A 21,154-nucleotide genomic window follows, 5' to 3' on the forward strand; every position below is an offset into this window, starting at 1 on the left:
TCCAACAGTACGCAATATCGAATTCAGAGCGCGCATCGATCGATTTGAAGAAATGCTATCCCAGCTAGGAAACGCCACCCAACTTTAAAAAAACAGGCAATTTCTAGGATAAAATCGGGCTTAGCAGGTACATTTTTCCTACAGGGCATTTTTTGTCACATTTTTCAGGTTGGCCGCCTGCCGTCGATATTGCGAACCTAAAAAATCTGACAAAATAAATTAGACAGAAAATGGTTGTATTTTTGTTCTAAGTGGCATGTCAGTGTGATCAGTGACGTACGGTTGGTTATCATTTTTATTCTTGACAAAAAAATGTGTAGTGAAACGGACATGAAAAAAGAAAAGTCACGACAGCAAGCTATATGTACGGTTCTATGTTCATTTATGACGTTTCGAGAAAAACGCGTTTGAAATTTTTTTCAATCGCCAACTAAAATTTACGTGGAATCTGGAGATCTAAGTAGCCGGTGAAACTGAAAAGGCGTGGTTGACAGAAGCTCCGAAAATCCTTTTTTTTATAATTTTGTGCGAGTTTTTGTTTTTGAAATACCATCGTTTGAAGAACAAATTAAATATTCCCCGATGAGCAACTTGCCGAAACAGATGATTTACCTACCAGCTAAGTTGATGTTTCACCGTGGATAACGAAATCGGGTGGACATTGGCCCGGGCTCATTAAGCTTAGCAAGATGTAGGAACCAGTTAAACGATTCCTGAGAGGAGTGTCAGCTCTTTATCAGAGAGAAGTGGTGAGCTCTTTCCATTTTTAATTATCTGTGTATATGTGTAAATTTGGTTCTTCGGTTTGTTAATTAAATAAAATAAAAAAAAAATCACCCATTAATCCATAACTTTTTTGTTTTAAGTCCAATCGAGTTGCAGTCTTCAGGTGAAAAGTTAGTCCTAAATGAAATTTTAATAAAATTTTCATAATCAAGCAATCGATTGGTAAAGAAAAAAAAATGTATGATGAAAACCAATTTTTTATGCTTCTTTAAAACAATATGTCTCAGAATCTCTTTCACACTTGAGATTCAGTGCAACCCTTTCCGTTTCCGCTCAAATTTGGCATATGGCCTTCTGATGACTCGCATAAACCACCAAAGTCTTTTTTTTGCAAGTATTTTGATTTCAAACTACGTATTTATTAAGACAAATTAAATAAATTAAATAAAAAATATTCTAAATTGTGATTTTTATTAAGCATTAAACCGTGAATAGCTCATCACACAATGATACAAACAACATGTTTTGTTCAGCAAAATTTAAGTGTACAAAAATCCGCATCTTTTGATGGCATTGGTATCAAAAATATTTTACGCTTGGTACACATTTTGGTCAGTCGAATACAAAATTTTTTGACTAAAAAAATTTTTTTTCTTGAAAATAGCTTGCTTGTTTTACATTTTGATACAAATTTGGTTCATTTTTTAATTTTTACGTGTAGTATTTAACTCAAAGAAAATTAAAAAATATAAAGTATATAAATTTTATGAAAATTTTTGGATCCAAAATTTATTTAAAATCAAATCTTTTGAAAGTGGACTTTTTTCAAAGATCGCGCTTGCGGAACCACTAAACATGATATTTTTTAGTCGGCCCCATACAAAAGTTTGTTCTGCACATCCTAATCTACCATTTGGAGGGTGAGCCCCCAGATTCCCAGAAGTTATGCAATTTTGGGACACCCTAGTGTGTAGTCACCAATGCTATGCTCTATGCTATGCTAACTAAAATTCACGTGGAATCTCTCAAGTCTATGTTACCCAAACGGTGCGTAGGAGGATCATTCTTAATATGTTTTTTATCGATAAAGGGTATTTTTATGGGAAAATAGCTCGCAATTGTTCATAGAACCTAGCTGAAATATGAATTCACGGAGAAAAAAGTATAGTACCTATTGTCAACAATTTTCCACTCACATTCAATCATATTTCTGATTAATTCTCGACCAACTATAAATATTAAACTTTCAACTTTATGATGTGAGCGTTGCTAGTCTCTCCAAAGAGGTCTCAGCGATTTTGTGTGTAGATTGTAGTTTATTGTATGCAGTGGGATTTCTGGGGGTTGAACTATTCCTCTGGAAGGCGAGACCATTAACCAGAAGGCGAAAAGTACGCAGCCATCACTTCCGGTTCCACTACTCACCACCAGAGACCGTAAGCTACCTGAGCGAAGCGAAGAGGCAAAACGGCGAACAACCAAATTAGACGAGGCAAGAAAAGGCGCGAGGCGAGAGCAACGACCGGCTAGAGTTCAAAGCCTGCCGAGAATCCATCGGCATTTTGGATTCAAACTCTGGCGAAACAACACAGAACCAAATATAAAGTGTTACAATACCAGAAGCCGAAATATTTGGACATCAGGTACAACCCGCCATTTTGCTCTCGCCGACAAACCCCAATAATTAATCCTTGGATCCTATATTTAGGACCCCGCTATTTTTGGATACAATTCCAACCCTGATTCGTCGCCGTCAATTGAATTTGAATCCGCCGGTACACCGGCCTGTACGCCGCTGTTGGAGGTTATATCTGACGCTACACAACGATAAACCCCTCGGCGGCCTTGGAGGTTCAAATCTTCCGACATCGGATTTGAATCAGCCGTTGACTTGCCGCATCGCATCCGTCGCTGGTTTGGGTTGAATTCCCACCGGCGAACTTCGGATCAGGCCAACAACAACTTCGTGCCTGGTTCAGCACCCAAGGTGGGGCCAGGTACGCCACAATCTACCGTGCGACTGTTCGCTTCTGCAACAACTCTGTGCCTGGTTCAGCACCCCAGGTGGGGCCAGGTACACTAACTCACCGTAAGATCGCTACGCCTCTCGATAATCGTTCACCGAGGACGCCATCAACAAATCGCCGCGTCGGTGCAAGGCTCCGACCTCTTCGAACCCGAGGTTGAACCGCAACGAGGATTGGATCCAGGTGGTAGCAGCAACAGGTCAGACAAAACTTATTTTTATATTGTGAAGTGGTGGGCAAATAAAACCAAGCTTGGATTGTAACCAATAAATTAATGTGTTAAGCTAGAAGGTGGAGTTGTTTCTTCCTCCGGAAATTCTCTGCATTTTGTATTTTATTCAGTAAGCTTGCCGACCCTAGGGATTGTTTAGGGAATCTCTGGGACGCCTGCCGACTGACTAGTGGCTAGTCTTACAATGATATTGTGCATCCAATGATACATACAATAGATTCAGCAATATGTGTATGATTGATTTTACGCACTCAACCATAAATATAATAGATTCAACTTTAGTCCTATGGTAGATTCTATGCACTCAACTATAAATGTAATAGATTCAACTATAATTGTATGATTGTTGTTGTTCATTCAACAATAAATATAGTAAATTCAAATATACTGGTTTATTGTTGATTTAACTGTAAATATAATAGATTCAATTATATTTCTATGATTGATTTTATGAGATCAACTATATTGTAGATTCAACAAATGTTTATTTTAGAAGTCATCATGTTTATTGTTGCTTTCTAGTCAGTTCTTGCTTTTATTTCAATTATTATTCATTTTTGTATTTATTTGTATTTGTTATCGATTTGATTTCACACTTAAACACAACACAAAATACAAAAAAAAATCTAATTTTTCTTCTGGCTCGTTCAGCCTCCGAACAGAAATACAATTACTTAGAACTACGGAGAACTGCTTCGATCCGAAAATAGTTCTTCCCGCTTGCAATCTGCTGATGTCTGCCTAGCCGGAAAGTCCACCGATCTCAGCGGCAGGATCAGAAAGCTACCACTCATGATGGCCTAGACTTTGCGCAAGGTTTTGAGGGGGAAAAAAACTCGATTAGAATTCGCTGAAAACAAAACAAAAACTGTAAATTTCAAAAGATTACCCGTCGCCTTTGTTGATGGGTAGGCAAGCAACACTTTTCGATGTTCGACGAGCCGCATTTCGTTTCCTCCGGGCAACAGAAAAATTTCTCGATGAGGCCTTTTCGTGTTGGGAATGATAAGGAAGGAGGTGGCCTCTGCCGTCTTACCACGAGTAGAACCAACGTTTTCTTTTCCATTAGGGTCACCGGCCGTTTGCTGTGGCCCATTTTCTTGTAAGGTTACATCTCGATTTTGGGTACTTCAGAAATCTCGAATTCACCTATCGAAACGGTTTTGCGGGCAGCCGGAGAGTGGAACACACACCGGAATAACGTCCCTTGGTCGGTTCCGCTTATGGACACAGTTGTGACGGCCTCGGATAACTTGTTCCCGCACGCTGGTATCACGATTTACGATCACGATTGCTTTTTAAGAAATTTGCCGCGAATTTTTTTCTGCCGAGGGCACACCTACTGCACTTACGACGTACATTCATCAAGCATCACCCAATTAACTATATTTATAGTTCCATGCCTAAGATCAATCATAAAATTGCAGTTGAATGAATCATATTTTTAGTTGCAACAATCAGAAATTTATAGTTGAATCTATCATATTTATAGTTGAATGGGAGAGGTCAATCAGAAATGTATAGTTGAATCGATAATATTTATAGTTGATTGCTTAAAATCAATTATACAATTGTAGTTGAATCTATCATATTTTCAGTTGAATCAATTATACCACTACAGTTGAATCTATAATATTAATAGTTGATTGTGTAAAGTCAATCAGCAGTTTGTAGTTGAATCTAGTATATTTATAGTTGAAAGGGAAAGAATCAACAACACTTTGATGAGTGGTATAACTGGCTGGAATAATTGTAACAACAGTCTTCTTTTTTCATCATGTTTCGTCTAAATTGTTTATACAAGAGGGGGCTTTGTACTGAAGTCTCATGCGTGTGAGTGAGATGGAGATAAAATTTCCCCTATTTTTTGACAAACACTTATGGTTCTCTCTTTAGAAGTGGGTGAATAGCTCTTTGCATTTTTTCCCCTTTATATGTGTTGCATCTAGACCGTTAGCTTTGTTGTGTAGTAAAGGGTGTATGAACTATATTTTAAGGGGATGATGTCATGTTATGGCAATATATCTTTTAGATCCTTTCCTCAAATTGTATTTAAAATGTAATGGTCTAAGGTTGCACCTTTGATGTCTCATATCTCAGGTTTTACCTCTAATAGTGTTGCAGCGAATTAGGGAATTCAGCTCTTTATTAACACGATTTTTCGCAAATAATTGCACGGTACGTATACCTGTGTTCCAAAAAAAACTTGGTGAATACCGAAATCAATCATCAATGTGAAATGAATTACCCTCGGTTTTACCAACAGTAGTACGCTTCACGTAGACTTTGGAATTTGCTCGAAATGTAGGTAATCAACAAAGTTCATTCATGTTCATTCGCCGAATTTTGTCACTCATCATATTCGCCACTGCGGCGAATCATTACGCTGAACATATAGAAAAGAAGTATCTATGAAAAACATAATTCATGAATCATCCAATCAAAACGATACTCGAATCAAACTGCACTCTCCAAGATTAGTTCGAAGTTCTGTTTGCAACGTTAGAAGATAACCATTCCAAATGTTTAGAAGTCTCGCCCGGTTGTTATGTCTATACATCGCTGACCTATCTACTTCGGAAAAACTTGATAAGAACTTGTCACATGAATTCGGTTAACGAGCAATACGACTCCCGGGAGTCCTCGTGATTGCAGATTCTGAACGCGTCGACGTCGTCGTTCATCAAGAAGAAAAAAACCGATTTTCGGAGCTATTCAATGGTCGGTCACACCCCGACGCACAGTGGTTCAAAATCAAAAAGAGAGGGAAAAAATTAATAAAAAGCTATTTTGTTAAAGATAATAGGCGGAAAGTTGAAAAAATAATAAATTTGAGTTTTTTTTCAAACTTTGCTATTTTTTCAAAAATTGCTAAAACGGGGTTTGAGCTTTATATTGGGAAATTGAATATTTTTCAATTAATTATGAATATTTTTGTTAAAATGAAGTATGGGCTCCTAAATTCCTGTAGGTTAGTTGGATAAATATTAAAACTGATGTTTTAAGGTGAATTTGCATTTGTATCGAAGGAAACGATACTTGGTTAACTCTGTATAAATTCTTAAAAATTTGCATTTTTAAACCAAACAGCGTTCCACTCAATGACATCGTATTCAAAATATAGCAAAAACTAGCAGCTGATTTTAAGATATGTTTTTGATGAGGCTTTCACCTATCTAACGGTGTATAATTTACCACGGCGATCGACAGCGCAAGCTTTATTTTTGCTTCCGAAAAATAAATAGAGTAAATCGAAAAATTTTATCATCTAATTTTGGGTTTCCAATTAAGCGAAACTTTAGTAGTTAATGATATTATGGACGTTTTTTATCTCTAAACTGTGAATAAGATTATAATACATCACTTATGTATAAACATGTATAAATTTTTAAAGATTTATATGCTTTTTTAAGTTGTTTTGGGCTGAGAATAAAAAATCCTATTTTTAATTCTTGCGTTAAAGTTGTCGTTCATGTTTGTTTCATAGAAGGTGTGAAGAAGGTCCTAGAAAATATCTAAATGCATCATAACGTTCCCAGAATATTGGAGAATCAATCCCAACATAAAAAATTTGGTTGTCGCTGACTTGAAAAATGGACTTTTTTCCGGCTTTTTGGGGATTTGAACCACTGTGCGACGGCCGGATCGAATCGATTATCTTATCCCACAGCGGACGGGATCTTATCGAGGCGATATATATGTGAAGTGAGTGAGATTCGTTGACTTAGTTTACCTAAATCAATTGGAGCAATGAGGCTGTTGGAGGTATTTCTGCTAGCATCGGTGGCATTTTTTGGGTCCGTGAACGCTGAGGTCCCGCTGGTGCTGCTCCAAAGTTTGTCCAGAGATTTCGTGACGTTTCTGGGACAGCAAGGCGGTAGCTGGAATTTGACGGATTCTACGTTTCGATCCCAGGATTTGACCTGTTTGAATCAGCTCAATCATTTTGCCGAAAGTTTGACCAATGTAGAACCATGGGCAGTTCAGAGTGAGTAGAAACATTTGTTTAAGTCTGTAGAACTTTGACTAATAATTGAAAAACTTCAGTGTACGACTCATGGGGAAAGGTCCCTTCGGGATTGCTGTTCGGGAATACTTACGAGTTTGGAAACTTCGATCAGTGTCGAAGGATTGAGCATACGAACTACTTTGGATCGATCGATGGACAACATTGTACTCTCATAGTGGACGTAAGAGCTTTACAGCTTCCGATACCTCCGATTTGGTACGGGATTTGCATACCTGGCTCCTGTAGACCTCAGCTTCTACGTCAACTTTCGAACACGTTCTTCCTTACCCGCAATATGGGTGTGTTAAACGATCTGGACGCGTTTTGCTACCGGAATGAGGAGAAACAATACTCCGCAACGACTATCGCAGCTATGTGAGTATTCTGACCTTCGACAACGCAAGACTCTTATCAATATTTTCTATCGCTTAATTTCGCAGAGTTTTGTTTTCTTGCTACGGGGCTCTTCTCGTAGCTGCAACAATAGCTGATTTCGCATTCCTTTCAATGGAATCATCGGTGCCCGACTACGTGAAGCGTTTCTCGATCTACACTAATCTGTTGAAGATCTTCCACACGACTCCGCGATCTACGTCGAAATCGGAAACCATGGATTGTGTGAACGGCGTTCGAGCACTGTCTATGTCGTGGATCATTGTGAACCACATTCACGATACGGCTCTTGGAATTCCCGCTTTCAATCCTATTCCACGAATGGAATATAGGAATAGCTATTTCGGGATATTGTTCCATAGACTTGGAGGTAAAGCCGTGGATATATTCCTACTGTTGAGCGGGATGCTGGTAGCCATAAAGGTTCTACGAGAGCTAGACGCCACACGAAAGCTCAACGTACCTAAAATGTGGCTTCACCGTTATATTCGCATCACTCCGGCCTACGCAGCCCTAATTTTCTTTGCTATTGCATTCATTAATGAGTTTGGTGAAGGAATACTCTACAAGACGGTTTCAATCGAACCTGTTGAAGCTTGCCAAAAAAGCTGGTGGGCGGCTCTGTTGTACATCCAAAACTACTCTCACCACAAGGAGATGTGCTTCCCCTACACCTGGTACCTGTCCGTCGATATGCAGCTTTACTTCCTCTCGCCTCTTATACTGATCCCTCTGTGGAAATACGGCAGGAAATTTGCACCGGTAATCGGTCTGCTCGCGCTTCTTTCCATATCGTGTGTATTTGCAACGATGTTGGTGAACGAATACCGTCTAACCTTATTCCAACCGATGGGCGACGGATTTGCCAGAAAAACATACCACCCAACTCACACTCGGATGTCCGTTTGGCTGTTCGGAGTCCTTTTCGGTTACTATCTGCACAAAACCAAATCATCCACAATTCGACTTTCGAAGAGAACCCTACTAGTTGGATGGACCTTTACTCTCGTAATTCTCCTGCTAACCGGATACTCTCTGAAACAAGTCTACGTCGGAGATTACACACAGTTCTCCGGAGTCGTCGATGCCTTCTACGAAGCGCTGCATCGGTGCTTCTGGGCCTTCGCCGTCATGTGGACCATATTCGTGTGCATCAACGGGCAAGGAGGAGTGGTCAATCAATTTCTAGGATGGAGTTTCTGGCAGCCCCTAGCGAAACTTTCCTATTCCATGTACCTGTTGCACATTCTGGTCCAGCTTGCAACTGTTACTATGACGTTGAAGCAGCCTATCTACTTCAGCACGGTGAACATTTTCTACACGTTCTTCGGCCTAACGGGTCTTACTGCAGTGATGAGTACGGCTTGGTGCTTTGCCTTTGAGTATCCGTTCTTTGGGTTGGAAAACTATATTTTCAGGAAGAAATCAGCTGAATCGGCGAAACCTATTTTGCCTTCCAGTTAAAAATATAAGCTCTTGTAACGTGATACGTTTTTGTTATTTTTAAGGCAGTTTTTGGCAGAAAGTCCACAATGTAAGTATAAGAGTATGCGTCGTTAAATACCGTCAAACGGGGCATCATGCAAAAGCGGGGTTGGATGCAACATTTATATAACAATACACTGATTCAATTTTTAATTTAATGTAATGTGATTAAGTTATCTTCTAAAGATAACAAAATGATGATCACATTATTTCTCGCATCTTAAGATAGTTTTTATAAAGTTTTTGATCTTATATATAAAAATGGAGGCGTAACACCATCACGTATAAACGGTCGTACGGAATGAAGTAAAATTTGGTATCCGAGGGTTTTTCGGGTCAGAGATGGTTTGTATAATAGTTTCTGTTTGTCTGTCCCCTATAGACTCGAAAACTACTGAAGTGATTTGCGTTAAACTTGGCATATGAGGGTATTGAAGGCCGGATAGGATGCATTGGAGATACAGGAAGGAAGGAAGGAAGGTAGGAGGGAGGCTTTCATACCTTTTCTATTATATAACTTGAAAATTATTTGATCAAATGAAACCAAATTTGACTTAGATGGGTGTTTGGGTACGAAAAATAGTTCTATGAATGTGGCACCTCTCCCTCCTTCATATGAGAAGATAGAAAGTGGGAAGGGGGTTCCTTTACAATTTTCAGCATTACTGGAAAACTAATCAAGCAAATGGAATCTAATTTGGCGTGAAAAGTTATTTGGTGACGAGAAATGTTTCTATGATACATTTCCAGAACCCTCCGTTCTTGCAGTCGAAAAATCTCAAGGGAGGAGAGTGCTCCCATACAATTTTTTACATCCCTCGGCAACTTACCCAGCAAATTGAACGAAATGTAGCTTGGAAGTGTATTTCAGCACAAGGAATGTTTCTGTGAATATTTGGTACTACTGCCTCCTTCCAGTGGAGTGATTGGAAGGAGACTACCACCACACATTAGTAGGCCAAGCGTGGTCCGCCCCACAAGGGAAAACACGTCCGCACTGCAAGTTTTCCCTTGTGGGGCGGACCACGCTTGGCCTACTAATGTGTGGTGGTAGATGCAACTCTATCTGTATCTACCGCTTCATAGTAGTAGGCTCGTGAGGAACAAAAATTTGATATGTGATGGTAATGCTTCTAAACAAATTCTACCCGCTCATTTTCACCATCTTTCATTTCTTCTAACCTTCTATCCATCTATAAGGGTATATACGGACGATAGTATTGATGAAAAATTGGCCTCAGCCATAACCTCAAATTTTGATTTGCTGGCGGCCTCACCAGTGATGCTGGGTGCGTTACTAAAATCAATATTTGCTGAATTTAAAATTATTATAATATTTCTGAATTGATTAAATTTTTTAACTATCAACAGCTATTCGTTTGAATTCATTACGGGACGTTCCTAAATGGATGAAGATAAGCTATCTTTTGCTAATGAATTTTCAAGGTGTTTCAATTCGAATTATGATCACCATCTCAAATATATTTTCATGTCTTGCTCGGTAGATTAAAAAAGAGTTTTTTCTAACTTCTAAACGAATGCAAAATCACTCACTGTTACAAACAAATGAAAGCCCCGTCTATGTTAAATTTGAAAACAATCTCCTGCATGCTCTGACTATTTTAAACATATCCACATAATTTGCTTCTTCGTTTGAGTGTGCGATACAGTAAAGTTGTTCTTTCGTTCAGATAAATGATGCGTTTAATTTCACATTCGAATATAAATCTACGGGAAAGATGCAAATTCTCAGTACTCATGAAAAGGTTTTTCAATAACAATGCTTTTAATTGCATAATCATCGTTTTTCAAATATCAATGCACTTGGCAGCCCTGAACATTAAAAAAATCAAAACACAAACACCTGTGTATCGCTTTTGCACAGGGCGAATTTGTCGATATTAGTACCGAAAAATCGCGTTTAGCGTGCGCCCTTCTCAAAAATCGATTCTGTTCTCCCATGGTTTGAGGTTAGGGCTGAGGTCTCCTGTTAAGGTGGTGTTCGTGTAGAACTGTCAATATATCCTAATATAAAAAATTTCATAATCTTTAGATGTCCCTACTAAAAAGGACATCACTTTTCACCGCTAGGCCGATAAATCAAAGTAACAAACAAAAATTACGGTGATGAATCTCTTCATAAAGTTGTGTCAAATTTTCAAGTCAATTAAAGCAAAACTGTAGAAATTATAGGCCTTTATCTCCTCCTATCTAATACTGCAAGAGAGCAAGAGCAGAAACTTCAAACGCGTTTTTCTCGAAAGCACATTTTTGAAGTCCGTGGACATCGTCATTTTAAAACTACTTATCCGATTCTTTTCAAATTTGAAACATATTTTCTACATATAAAATACCAGACCCCAACGTTTTTCTTTTTTATTTTTTTTTACTTTGGGGAGATTTTACAGATAAAAAATGGCGGTTTTTTTCGTGAAAAAACGTAGTTTTTACTTCAAACAGCCACAAAAATTTCATAAAATTTTTTTAAGTTAAATAAAAACGTTGGGGTCCAGAAAAACATCTATTAAAAATATTTTGCTCTGATTCTGTGCTGAGATACAATGTCCACCGCAAATCCTGTTTTCTAAAAGGCATCCTCGAAAGTGCTCCGTCACCGGCTCATTTTTCAATATTTTTCTACGAAAAAATTACTAAATGTTTTTTTAACAATGTTTTGTATAATGCAGAAAATTTGAATACATTTGTTTGAACGATAGCTCTAGAAAAAAATCGTGAAAATGGTGTTTTTTTTACCCGTTAGACCCTACCCCCCCCTTAATTACTATTTGACTTTTTTCTCAAGATCACTTCCTTTTCTATTTTCATAAAATATTAACATAATTTTGAAAATGAATCTGGAATAAATATTTATTGTTACATCTTGCTGAACGTATTCTTTCTTTTATTCCATTTATATCAATAGCTCTGTCTTCCAATATATACGAAATACATTCTAATGTTAACCATAATCCTGCTTATAACTTATAATCCTTTTTCCTGCCATGTCCAAATTGTTTTTGATGCTACACAGTCTTTCATTCTATGTAAGGTAGTGTCATTAGGGGATTTTTTTTTATTATCTGACGGGTTTGCGCCGGGGGTCTTCAGATTTTCCCCAAAATTGCTTGTTTTCGATGCAAAAAAAGAGATTTATTGTCATTGTTTCTTTCATAACTCTTCAAGGTGTTAATGGCCCACTTTGGTGTCTTCAGATGAAAGTTGCATCATGAATTGAGCTATACAATGGTATTTTCTGCAAAATATTCGGTGGTGCAGACGGTACTTTTAGACGCCATTTAAAGTTTATTTACAACTTTTCATGTTGAAGGTCATTATTTAATTTTTTTCAACTATTCTATTTGGAAAGCTGATAAAATTTCAATGCATTTTGATGTGCTATTTTATAATTTCCGTTGAGAAACAACAGAGTTATGTAGCTTTGAAAAATGGTTATTTTTTATTTACAAAAAAGTCTAACCGAAGCTAACTCAAAAAATAAAAATGTTAGAAATCTGAAAAAATACATGTGTTTTTAAGTCGCAAAAATGAATCAAATTTTCAATTTTGGGGAAAATCTGAAGACCCCCGGCGCAAACCCGTCAGATAATAAAAAAAAAATCTCCATTATTATTGCATACATTACACTTAGAAGAAATTATACCTCTAACATTGTGCCTGAATATCTTTTAATTTGTTGGAATTATATCTCGTAAAAGGGTAAAAAAGGACGACTTTTGACTTGAACCATGGAAGTTTTTATTACAGTTTTGGTTAAATAAGCGTTTTCCTTAAGGTGGCCATTATGCCCTTATCTCCCCCAATGGTCTTAAAAGCATTGCAAATTTATCAAAAACTTTGAATTTTCATACGTGTTCATAAGGTTTTTCATTAAAAACTATGTTTGTAGCAAGTTACCTAATTTTCTAAGAAGGGTGAAAATCGCATGATTTAGAAAATTAAAAATAACAAAACAATATTTTTTCTGACTACGCCAATTTGATGTCCCATCAACCTTAAAACTGTTGATGCATAAGGGCAATGATTAACTGTGAACATAAGTTATTTTACAAGCCATTGAAATTGAAAAGTGTTGCATGTTGCCGCAGTTGACGGTACCTGTGTATCAGAAATGAATCTAGGATTACCATTTGGTCATCCAATAACGGAAGCACCCACGGAATAGAAATAATTGTAACTTCGATTTTCTTGAAAAGGTGTTTCTTAAAACATATTTTACTTCTTAGCAATTGGTTTAGTTAAACTTTGGTCTAAGCTCTGAAAAAGTGAGAACGCCCTATGCCACACCTTATAAGGACCACTTTCTTAAGTCGATAACTTTTTAAAGTCATTTGATGGAAATATCGATGAGTGGCTCAGTTTCCGGGATCTTTTCACATCGTTAATCCACTGGAAAACTGAGTTGCCTGAAATTCAAAATTTTCATTACCTTAAGGGCTGTCTTGAAGCTAAAGTGAAGCTAAAGCCTTGACAGATCTTATGATAATTACAAAGGCGAATTACCAAATAGCATGGGATACTTTGGTGAAGCGCTATCATAAAAATAAGGTCCTTAGAAAAAGGCAGGTTCAGGTTTTTTTCAAATTACCAACATTGGGCAGGCAATTTTTGGTGGAATTGAGGTCGTTATTGAAGGGTTTCGAGCGGATTTTCCAAACCTTGGACCAGGTGGTCCAAGTAGCAGACTACAAGGATTTGCTTCTCATCGATCTTCTCAGCTCACGTTTGGACCCAGGTTCTCGTCGCGCATGGGAAGAAGCTTCATCGAACAGGACACATTGAAGGATTTAGTAGAATTTGTTCAGCGTAGAATTAGGATTCTAGAAGCATTATCCATCAAATCAGTTGAAGCGAAATTGGATTCTTCGTCTGGATCGACGAGGAACCTAAAGTTCATAACAAAAATATGCTCATACGCTTATGATCCTAGTATTGTCATGTTCTTTCACGTGCGAAAGAATTTTTTTATATGAAACATCAATAAATCACACAAACGTACAAATCATAGCTTGTGGGGAATCGTGGGCCACATTTTATGGGGTATCTTGGGCCACCTATATTTTGATGTTTACACATTCAGAACTTAAAATACGTTTTTCCTATCTGTAAAGTTTTCTTATGCCAAATAAAGAGTTGTGAAAAATATTTTGTCATGTTTTCCAATGCGGTAGAGCCGAACATAAATCCTATATAAGAAAATTTGCCGAAACGTTCGCGAGCCAGGTTTTAGGAACTATTTAGTCATACACAACTTGCGTTTCTATTTCCTCATCTGAAATTGCTTAAAAATTACTACATGAATTGTAAAATTTCAGTTTTGGATAAACTCATAAACTTTGCACGTTATCTAGTCAATTTGGATTTGGTGGCCCACAATCCCCCACCATTTTTCAAAATCCAAAAAAAAATACTTTTTTAATAAAGTCAGATCTCGGGGAATTCAATTTATTTAACAAATAAGAAAAATGCCAAATGAAACCTTAAAAATGTAGAAAATCTTTCCATTTATTTTTCTCTTTTAAAAAAAAATAGTCATAACTTCTTTCTAAGCAAAGAAAAAATGTGGTTCATGATACCCCAACCTCCGCTACAAATTAGCAATCAAAAACTGAGAATTCATTCAACAAATTAAAATATTAAATATTTTCATTTGTTGAATGAATTTTCAGTTTCTGCTCGCAAATTCTGGTTTTAGGAAATCTAATAGATTAAATTCCATACCACAAATTGTATAAAAAAATATAATGTGAAGTTGTGATTAGAATTCATAGAAGCTTTGATAGAAGGATCAATCTGAATCCTTGATACATTTGACACTCAAAGGCTTAGATATAATTTTTAAGATTAAATTAGTATGCAGAAGAAACAACTTGAAAGATGTGGTCTCGATTTTTAAGAGAATTGAGAATTTAAACTCAAATTTTCATTATCGATAATTATATTTTTTTGTTTTACCAGAAATTGAAATGAGAACTAGAGACCCGAATCGGAATTCATGACAGAGCTTGTTATAAACATTTTTTAAATAATTTTTGTAACCGTATTATCTGATCACATCTGTTGACCGATCGTTGAGTTTTGTAAAAAAAAATCTCAATCCGTAACAAGAGCATTTATGAATTTAATTTTTGTTTGATTTATTTATTCTAAGGACCGGAAAATATTTATCTATTTCAAATGATAGTTTTATACGCAAAACACATGAACCTATATGGCTTTTAACGAATGTTCAAAACCAGAAAAATTATAGGTTTATTTGTAGAACTTGAAATAATAATAATGACTAAACGAAAATAAGCATAGGAGTTCTGGAGGTTCGAAATTCCAAATGTGAGGTGAGAATATAAGTGTGAAACTAAATTGTAAACATCAAGTTCTAAGTCAAAGTCTGAAGTTGTTGGCTCGAAAGTCTGCCCAGAACTTGAATTAAAACCCTTATCTCATTTTACAAGTTTTATTTGAAATCTAAGCCTGTGATCTGAGTTAAGGTTGGTTCTGGATATTACTTTTAGAGAACCGAATCTGGTCTGAAATCTGACTCTTCGAATTCATTACAAGATCGTAAAGTATGGTAACTATAGGATCGTAAGTTGAAAATAAAAATGGATACGTGATATGACTTTGAAGACTGTAACTTAGGTGTAAGGCCAGAAATACAGTACGAGACTTTACAATGTAATACGAAAACATGTTCTTTTTGGATTAATTTTATATTGAAGGGTTCATCCAAATTTAACATTTTACGCATCGCATTGAGTAATCACGTGCAATATGTATCTGACCTGAGGCTGAAATCTCATCATAATATCTTGATTTATGAATGCATTTGTACTTGGTGTTGAAAATTGAATTTAAGTACGAGATCGGAATTTTTTCCTCAAGCATCAATTTGAAAAAAAACACAACACTGCCGTTTAAGCACTGTTTAAGTATCTTTAATCATTCATCGATTTTGTCCGCAACGCGTTTCTCTACACCTGCTGGCTGCATCCGCTCAAACAAAGCTTTACAAAGTATCACAAAGGGAATCTCAAAAATGGCACTCCACAGCACCGCAACCGTTAGGGTCAGCCCAAGCGCTCCCCAAATCAAGTACAGCAAGTTCGCAACGCTAAAATAAACAATCGAGGCGATGAAAACCAGCAACGCGTGCAGCAGATACATGGTGAAGGACAGCTTGGCGATCGGCTGCCAAATATCGGCACTCAGGAACTCGTTGATGATTCCACCTTCCCCCTGAATACAAGCGTAGATGATCCACATGACGATGATCCCAAACGCTGGTCGACTGAGCGACTCGTAAAACGCGTCCAATACGTTGCTAAACTGTTCGTAGTCCGAGCGCTGAAATTCGTAGTTGGCGTACAGGAGAAAACCTAGCAGCAATAAGCAAACTGTCCATCCAATTGTAAAATATTTTTTCGGAAGCTTAGCGGAGTTTGGTTTGGTGTTGTGAAGGACGTAGCCGAAGACAATCCCAAGCATCCAGACACCCATGCGAGCGTGCGTTGGAAAATAGGTCATGATGTATCGCTCGCCTCCACCATTGGGAGCTCCCAAGTTCATACGGAAATCATTGGTAATGAAGGTAGTGAAAACACAGGCCGCAGCAAGTACCGCCAGGAGAACGATTCCCCAGAGTACTCGTTTCCCGTAACGCCACAGAGGATAAACCAAAGCCGGGGTAACGATGTACAGCTGCATGTCCACGGACAGGTACCAGGACCAAGAGAGACACTACGGTTATTGAAAAACATTGGTGTTAGATTAGAGTTGAGGTCGTTTTGAACGTTAACGTCTATTATGGTTACCATATTTCGTGTGTTAACGTAGTTCTGTACGTGCAGAAGAGCAGACCACCAATACTTCGAACATTCACTCTCGGCTGCTTCGATCGTAAGATTCCAGAACAATTCGTCTTTCAAGTACTTAGCGAACGATACGGTGAACAGTATCAGAGCAGCCAACGGGATGGTTATCCGTACGTATCGATTAACGTATAGCTTCAGCAAGTTTATCTTTCCATTTCGATCCAGTTCCTTCAGTAGACTCATAGTTGCTAGCATAGAACCGAGTACGAAAAACGTATCGACCGCAAAGTATCCAGCTATCCAGAGAACGGAGAAAGCGAAGCTCATCAAATAGTCCGCTCTAGCTGGGGGATTTTCAATCGGCAATGCTGGTAGACGCTCATGAACGTGAACCACCACTATCCAAATCATGGAGAGAGCTCGAATACCGTTTACACAGTCTATAGTTCTGGAGGATGTTTTCGATTTCGGAACTATATGGAAGATACTCCGGATGTTTTTGTCCAACGAGAAGCTACTCAACAGTGGGTTTACTACACGGTCCAAATACTTCATACATACTTCGTATGCTGTACTAGCAATTACCAAGGCCGCCATTATAGAGTACACCACACTGGAAAAATTTAAACAGTAAACAAAAGTAATTTTGAATAAACAATAATAGTTACGTTGCCACAGTAACAGCTCCATCAAATTCTACGACACTTTTCTGTTGACAAACATATCCGTACACTGCTAGTCCCGGAGCTTTCAATGATTCCAAATAAGACTGATACAATCGCCCGATAGTGTCAGCTTCACAAAACTGCGGCACACAAAGGCCAATAAACAACAGTGCCGGAATGTTCGAAGGAAATCCGACGTTCAGCACACAGTTTTGGCCATCGATATCTGCCCAGCGAAACTGCTGACATTGATCCCAATTCCCAAAAGCATTCCCATTGCCGTAGTACAGTCCAGCAGGAACTTTGCCCCACGAATCGAACCCTATTATGCAAAATTGCAGTTGGATTAGAAGTGTCTCCCCTACAATGCTCTCCAATACCTACACTCCAAAGCATGACGATCTCGTTCAGCGTATGCTGCAGCCAGCTCCCGAAGCGTACTTTCGCATCGCGATGAATCATCGTCTAGATTCAGTAGATAATCAACGAACCCTCTATTGAGCGCTGCCACTTCGTCGATACCGAACTCAAGCTCCGCAAACGCCGACAGATTTGCTTCACGTTGACGTTCATAGAAATTGAAAGGTAATACCGACTTCCCGAAACCGAGAACAAGCTCTGCCGGTGTCAAAAGCACCGCAAAAACGACCGTCAAACGACCAATACCGGCCATCATAATCGACTGAACGACCTCGGGATGGGCTGAACTGGTTTTCCGAGGAAATCGCTTCTAGTAATTGACACCCGCGCGATAAGATAAAAAGAAAAAATCTGGCAAAAAATATACTCTAATCGTTCAAGCTATCTGAATAAAGTCAAAGGGCATTTTTGGATTTTGGGATTTTTTTATTTAATTCCGGTGGATCCACTCATGGGGGATTTTTCCAATCCGCAGTAGTAAATATTTCACAGATGGTTTGTTCAACATTTAATTTAAAAAAAAAGGGGGAAGTTCATATATAAGTTTAACTTATGAAACATCTGTGATCTTTCTTGGATTGGCTATATTTTCATAATACAGAATCCACGAGGCTTTTTCGGTAAGTAACCGATTACATTTCCACTAAACTTCGTTTCTTGTTCATTTAATAACCGAAATTCAAAGGTTTTTAATCGAAAATATCCAAGCTTCAATGTTTGGTGATAAGCGCTGAGCAAACTGTAACGCCTTTCTATGGCGGTAACACGATATGGCGCAAAAATATGCATCACATTTTAGCCGCATGAAGCGATCATTAATTAGAGTGTTCTTACATAAATTGAAAACCAGTTCGGAATAAATAATGTGTTCATTAAAATTGCAAATAAATGCAGTCAAACCAAAAGCTGTTACAGTTTGCTCTCAGTGCAGCCAATTGGGCAAACAAAACAGAACAAGAATCCCACCCTGTTAGTGCCAACCAAAAAAAAAAAGGAAAAAGAAAAAACGACCAAACGAAAATTGACATTCGTGGTTCCGGCATCTTCAAAAGTGCCTCGCTCGTGCCAGCAGTCGTCGGGCAAATAAAACGGTGCTAAAGTCGCAGTAAGCCAGTGAAAAACGGCCAGCAGACAAATTCTGATCAGTGTTGAAGGTGACGAATCACAAAGGGAAGATTCCCATCAGAAATTAAAAATTCCGTGTTCTCGCATCACACCAGCTCACGACGCTTACGGCACAAGAAGGCGGAGCTAACCTAAACGAAAAACACGGAAAAAGGACAGCACAAATAATCCCCAAATAAATGGGTAGGCATTTGAACGAAAACGTGCAGAACTCATCCTAAAGGCATGCTGCCTTAGAACTTACCTTTTTAGTCTTTTTCGTTATTTTTTTCTTAAGGGAAATTGTTTATGGCACAGCAGCACGCGGAAGTGCAAGTTCAAATATTGCCTCAAGATCAACAGACCTTCCTATTCTCCTTTTAATGATCCAAGATAGAACTGCAACACCTGTAGGTTCCAGAAGAGCGGTGCCAGGGGCTCTACTAGGTCATATCTAACCTTTCTCGGCCGTCTTCCGACCAAATTGTATCTTAAGCTGCAACAGTAGTAGGTTCTTGTGTCATACAGGATCATTTCGTGGTCCCTGTCCCGTTTTGTGGCCAAGTCGTTGGTGAGCTACAGCACCAGTGGGTTCCAGGAGAGCGAAGCCTGGGGTTCTAATCGATCACATTCTGGACCATTCCCGGTCCTACCAAGGCCAGGTTTCCGGTGAACTACCACGCCAGCAGTATCCAGAAGAGCGAAAGGTCCAATTTGGTCTTATCCAAAGCCACTTGTCCTGTCAGCGGATGATGGAACACCGACACAATATCGACGAGGAATCAATGCACGGTGCCCGGAAGATCGTTCCGGATTCAAGAATTCAGCGATGGGAGAATACGAATGCCGTGAAGTTGGAATTCGAACGTACGATTTTAAGGGGATTCATCTACCAAGTCGGTCTCTTCATCAGAAAAGCGACATCTGGTGTCAGGATGACAAACTAGGACAATCAGGCCTTTCGAGCCGTTCAACAATTATGAGTGAGTAGACAACCATGAAACAGTGCCAAATTTAGCAACAAAATGGTTTGACGATACAAATTACAAAAATGAACACAAGAATTTTAATATTTGCTTATTGATTGAAAGCACTTGAAATTTTGCTTTGCTGGGTTCAACTGAGCTAGCTGGCAAAGTAGAAGAAAAAAATGTTTACTTCTTCTTCTTAAGCCAATCTAAAATCTACAATTTTAATCAATCTACACGCAATATATTCAAAAGGTAAAATTTACCTAGACAGCAAGGTAAACGCTCGGTGAAACCCAAAAAGGCAGCTTCTACCACTCCGATGGTCAACTCACCTCATAGCGAGGTATGAATTTTACCTGAATATGCCGAAAAAAAGTTACAATTCATCATAAAATGTTGCAATTTTTTAACAAAGATAAGCCTTAGAAATGCGAAATGCTAAACGAAGTGTGCGTGTAGCTTGCAATGACTTCAAAAAGCGTCTCTTTCTTACCACAGCGGTAAAAGATTTGAACTCAATTTGTAATTTTACCAATTTTATTTCTTGTAGATATTATGGGCGAAGGGCGCGCTCACAATCCCGTTATACGATTTCTCGTGTGTTGAACAGAAAGAGAAGTAGCCTTCACTCATTCTTATGGAAATCTGTGTAAGAGTGAAGAGTAGGCTTTATTCTTTTTAGCAAGCCCAAGCCCAATTGGAATAGATTCCGGAGACGTAGGCGATGATTTGTTGGTGTCGCACGTGTGTTTTCGCCTCGCGGTGAAAATTAAGTTTTAGAAATTGTACTCGTCTGTTATTGTGAAATTGTTAATTTCCATTGAATAAGTGGATAAAGCGTAGTGATAAACCATTGTATGTTTCTTTGTTTGTGACCGGCCTGATTCTCCGTTGTTTTCATCAAACTCCAGTGACATCCTTGAATGATGATCCGTTATAAGAGGAAACAGACTTCCTACTTGTACAATAGACTGGCCCATAACAAAAAAAAATATTTTCCACGTGGCCCCTCTAGGTTGGTGCCATTAGGTGAAAAAATGACTTTCTGAAGGTTTCAGGTCGTTTGGCAGAAGCACGAGCTGGCGCGAAGAACTTGAAATTTGTATGGAGATTTTCGGCAAAATATATGAAAAATCGACATACGTTCACTCTTGTATTCTAAAATATGTTTCCAGTATGCTAAAGAGCTCAGAATTTTAGGAACTGTAGTTCAAGCAATGACAAACAAGTTTGTAGAAGATTGTGACGCGATACGAGTTGACTGTGATGAGTTATCCGCCATCGAATGTGTGA

The 21,154-nt window shown here is 38.3% G+C and overlaps 2 protein-coding genes across 2 annotated transcripts; one reads left to right on the forward strand and one right to left on the reverse strand.

The window, feature by feature from the left end:
* The first annotated feature begins 6,735 nt into the window (after positions 1–6,735).
* On the forward strand, positions 6,736–8,852 carry LOC129749179 (O-acyltransferase like protein-like). The gene is made up of 3 exons (XM_055744103.1): positions 6,736–6,973; positions 7,033–7,369; positions 7,435–8,852. The coding sequence occupies exons 1-3, from the start codon at positions 6,736–6,738 to the stop codon at positions 8,849–8,851; spliced, it is 1,992 nt and encodes a 663-aa protein (XP_055600078.1). The 3' UTR covers position 8,852.
* Positions 8,853–15,829: 6,977 nt separating this feature from the next.
* Positions 15,830–18,039, reverse strand: LOC129759683 (O-acyltransferase like protein-like). The gene is made up of 4 exons (XM_055757198.1): positions 17,751–18,039; positions 17,370–17,688; positions 16,702–17,314; positions 15,830–16,627 (listed from the first exon to the last, which is right to left on the reverse strand). Exons 1-4 carry the CDS (start codon positions 18,037–18,039, stop codon positions 15,830–15,832), a joined length of 2,019 nt encoding a protein of 672 aa, XP_055613173.1.
* Between the last annotated feature and the right edge of the window lie 3,115 nt (positions 18,040–21,154).

The sequence above is a fragment of the Uranotaenia lowii genome, chromosome 1, assembly GCF_029784155.1.
Source record: "Uranotaenia lowii strain MFRU-FL chromosome 1, ASM2978415v1, whole genome shotgun sequence".
NCBI classification, from domain to species: Eukaryota; Metazoa; Arthropoda; class Insecta; order Diptera; family Culicidae; genus Uranotaenia; species Uranotaenia lowii.

Bases quoted from the DNA above. Each gene is read 5' to 3' on its own strand.
- LOC129749179 (XM_055744103.1), top strand. From the start codon at position 6,736: ATGAGGCTGTTGGAGGTATTTCTGCTAGCATCGGTGGCATTTTTTGGG. The intron at 6,974-7,032 runs GTGAGTAGAAAC...GAAAAACTTCAG, and splicing joins AGAACCATGGGCAGTTCAGA to TGTACGACTCATGGGGAAAG. The intron at 7,370-7,434 runs GTGAGTATTCTG...TTAATTTCGCAG, and splicing joins GCAACGACTATCGCAGCTAT to AGTTTTGTTTTCTTGCTACG.
- LOC129759683 (XM_055757198.1), bottom strand. From the start codon at position 18,039: ATGGCCGGTATTGGTCGTTTGACGGTCGTTTTTGCGGTGCTTTTGACA. The intron at 17,689-17,750 runs GTAGGTATTGGA...TTTGCATAATAG, and splicing joins AGATCGTCATGCTTTGGAGT to GGTTCGATTCGTGGGGCAAA. The intron at 17,315-17,369 runs GTAACTATTATT...AAATTTTTCCAG, and splicing joins GGAGCTGTTACTGTGGCAAC to TGTGGTGTACTCTATAATGG.